Source organism: Sinocyclocheilus rhinocerous, unplaced genomic scaffold, assembly GCF_001515625.1.
Source record: "Sinocyclocheilus rhinocerous isolate Xijiao unplaced genomic scaffold, SAMN03320098_v1.1 scaffold7341, whole genome shotgun sequence".
NCBI lineage: Eukaryota > Metazoa > Chordata > Actinopteri > Cypriniformes > Cyprinidae > Sinocyclocheilus > Sinocyclocheilus rhinocerous.
This window is the reverse complement of record NW_015642115.1, coordinates 3,869-6,930: the sequence shown is the minus strand read 5'-3', so window position 1 is coordinate 6,930 and position 3,062 is coordinate 3,869. Positions and strand designations below refer to the sequence as shown.

General features: G+C 39.0%; 1 protein-coding gene across 1 annotated transcript; it reads right to left on the bottom strand.

The window, feature by feature from the left end:
- Nucleotides 1-784: 784 nt before the first annotated feature.
- Nucleotides 785-2,410, bottom strand: LOC107755683 (insulin-like growth factor-binding protein 1). Its single transcript, XM_016572570.1, has 2 exons — nt 1,849-2,410; nt 785-1,132 (listed from the first exon to the last, which is right to left on the bottom strand). The coding sequence occupies exons 1-2, from the start codon at nt 2,234-2,236 to the stop codon at nt 987-989; spliced, it is 534 nt and encodes a 177-aa protein (XP_016428056.1). The 5' UTR covers nt 2,237-2,410; the 3' UTR covers nt 785-986.
- Nucleotides 2,411-3,062: the final 652 nt, after the last annotated feature.

Here is a 3,062-nt window from a genome sequence, read left to right as displayed (position 1 = left end):
TAAATTTAGCGTTTTTATTTCCAACATGCGCTCATTCATGGCTGTATTATTTAATTAATGCAAAGTTACGTCTTTATTGGGAGAGGACTTGACGGATTATTTTAGCCTACGTGACTCCGACTTCATGAGTCGATAAACATATAGACAACAGAGAGTGAATTAAATTCAGCACTTTTATTTCCAACATGCACCCATTCGTGGCTGCATATTATTTAATTCACGCAAAGTTACGTCTTTATTGGGACAGGACTTGACGGATTATTTTGCGTGACTCCGTGAGTTCGTCTCTATTTCTTCGAGCCAAGCTGCATAAACTGCATATCAGGCATTTATGTAATACATCTAATTTGTGCATTGATGGCTGTTATGTTAAATAAAGTTTACTAACTACAGTAAATCAAGTACCTGTGCAGGCCGTTGTTGTTGTCTTGTTTCCCCTCAGACGCGCTGCAATGGTGATCCTGCGCGCAATTCTCAAAATATCCACAAGATGGCGGCGTTTATCGGTAAATCCGATATTACAAAACCGATATCCGATTATTGTAAAATGCTTAAATATGGAAAAAATATCGGTAAATCGATATATCGGTCGATCTCTAATCTATATACAGCAAATATACAGATTTACACCATACAAAAATATGTATAAGGCATAAAGAATAAATATTCTTATGCGGATATCGAAATGAATGCATTCAGTTTAAATAAATAAGTATGGGTACTTCATGTAAAATACATTAATTTTCTTTACAGAAAAATTTATTTTCTTTTTCTTTTTTTCCGCTTCTTCTTTTTTGGTGAGTTTAGGGAGTTTACAAATCAAAAACAGTGTACCTGAATTGAATACCACCACTAACAATAAATAAATACTAAGATATTTTAAAATATAGAATGATAAAAATCAGTTGTATAATATGTATGTGTGTGAGAGAGAGATCAGTGGTTGAGCACTTCAGATCCCCCGTTATTTGTGTGTGAGAGACAGATCAGTGGTTGAGTTCCTCGGGACACTCGGCATCTGCTGGCAGGTCACTTGATCCAGGAATCTTCTTTCCGTTCCAGGATGACACACACCAACACTTCCCCCTCTGACCATCCAGAGACGATTCACACTGCAAGGAGGACAAGAAAAAGAGAGTGAGCGTGATTATTTTCCATTTTTAGTTTTCAGTTACCTACATAGGCTACAGGTTTTAACTTGTTTTTTAAACGTCTCGTTAATGATAAACACTGATAAATTGGTCAGAGAGCAAATTTTCGCGAAAAAATCCCTAAATGAACACAAGTCGCGTTCGCCAAGGGACGTAACCATAACAACGGAACGTCGCTCACGCGCTTTCCATTGAGATTCGTTTCAACCGGTAAATCGATACAGTGTGACAAGTCTTATCATTTCAGTCTATAATTTTCTTTATAGATTTGATTTACATACCACAAAAGTTATGTGTGTGTGTGTGTTGTTTTTAAAAACATTTTGGAGAAAAGTTTTTTTCTCCAAAATACATGCTACTAATTGACGTTGGCATCAATTTGCATTTTTGCTATACGAACCTCGACAGATTGCGCACTTTTACATTCACATTTAATAGCTAATAAAACAGATATTTAAAAAAAAAATTGTAAAAACTGAAATTCCGTTTCAGTAGTCGATCATTCGCCATTTGTTTATTATAATATTTAATGCATATCTAAACATCTACAATATCCAAGTGTTATCAAATATTATCAATATCAAAATTGGTTAACGCTGATGAAATCTCACCAGTGGTTGAATCAGCAAGATGACATGAGGACTATTATGTCCTCATGAGGAGCTATTAAGATGGACAGCTACAGTGCAGTCTTATTAAACGCGGGTACCTGGCGTGTTGTCGCTTTGGTTCTGGTCAGGTTCGGGGGTCTCAGTGCACACCGCTTGTCCTCGGGTGAGCGCGTGCAGGGGTCGGGCTTCTCCAGGTTTGGGCAAGCAGCGGAGCCCCGAGCCGCAAGGCGCAGTGTAGATCCCGCACGAGTCACCTCTCTTCAACGCGCAGGCGAGGCAGCAGCCGCAGCCCGGCTCTCTAAGCACCTCCTCACAGCCGGTATCAACCGCAGGACACTCGGCCAGCCGCTCCGGGGAGCACGGGACGCAGCGGATTGGTTCCTGCCCAACCACTGGAGAAGCCCGGAGCCCCGGCGCTGAAAGGAGTGCGCTGAATGCTGCCACCCAGAAGAAGTTCAGAAGCAGTCTGTTCATCCCAAAGCAAGGCTCAGAATAAATAGATAAATAAATAAATATCGACTGAAGTGAAATGAGGAGTTCCTCGCTGTCTTTGCGCTCTCCAAAATGACTAGCTCTCTCCGGGTCGCTTCGCGGTATTTATACGCGCACTGGGTCCCGCTGACACGCTCATGTTTGACGCATTGGTAATATCAGTGATTTCTTAAATGATGCCCCCTCTGCTCCCATTGGCTGGTGGAGATCCAGTCCGAGGTGTTTCCTTGAACACAGCGCGTAAAATGCGTCACTGTTTGTGTCGGAACATAATGTGTATAATAGTGAAAACGTGTGCTTACCCCAAAGTATCATATCGGAAATAACAATAATAAGGTGTATTCTTAATAGATTCAATCCAGCAAATCGGTATTTGCAGACTAAACAGACCTACTAATCATTTTGAAACGGATTTACATTTATTTGTTTTAAAATATAGATATTTATTGGTATATATATATATATATATATATATATATATTGGGAGGACTTTCAGTGTTCAATATCCACTTGTACTTCAAAATGTGCTTCTCGTTAGAAATCCTTGAAAATGGAAAACAATACGTTTTAATTTAAAATGATTAAGCATTTTTTATTTAAATAGTATATTAAATATTATATTTTTGTCGAAATTCCTTATACATGAATGCAAATGCACTATTAGAAAACGTAACTTGTGGACTTACTGAGATAAACAAGCAGTAAAGTAATAATGATTTTGAACTCATCTGAACGGTCGCCGTGATTTTGCCAAGTAAGACATGTTCCTGACCTGGATCAACATCTTTTGTTGATCCTGGATCAACAT

Coding starts and splice junctions, on each gene's coding strand:
- LOC107755683 (XM_016572570.1), bottom strand. CDS start 2,236: ATGAACAGACTGCTTCTGAACTTCTTCTGGGTGGCAGCATTCAGCGCA. Junction 1,133..1,848: donor CACGCCAGGTACCCGCGTTT/AATAAGACTGCA, acceptor CGCTCACTCTCT/TTTTCTTGTCCTCCTTGCAG.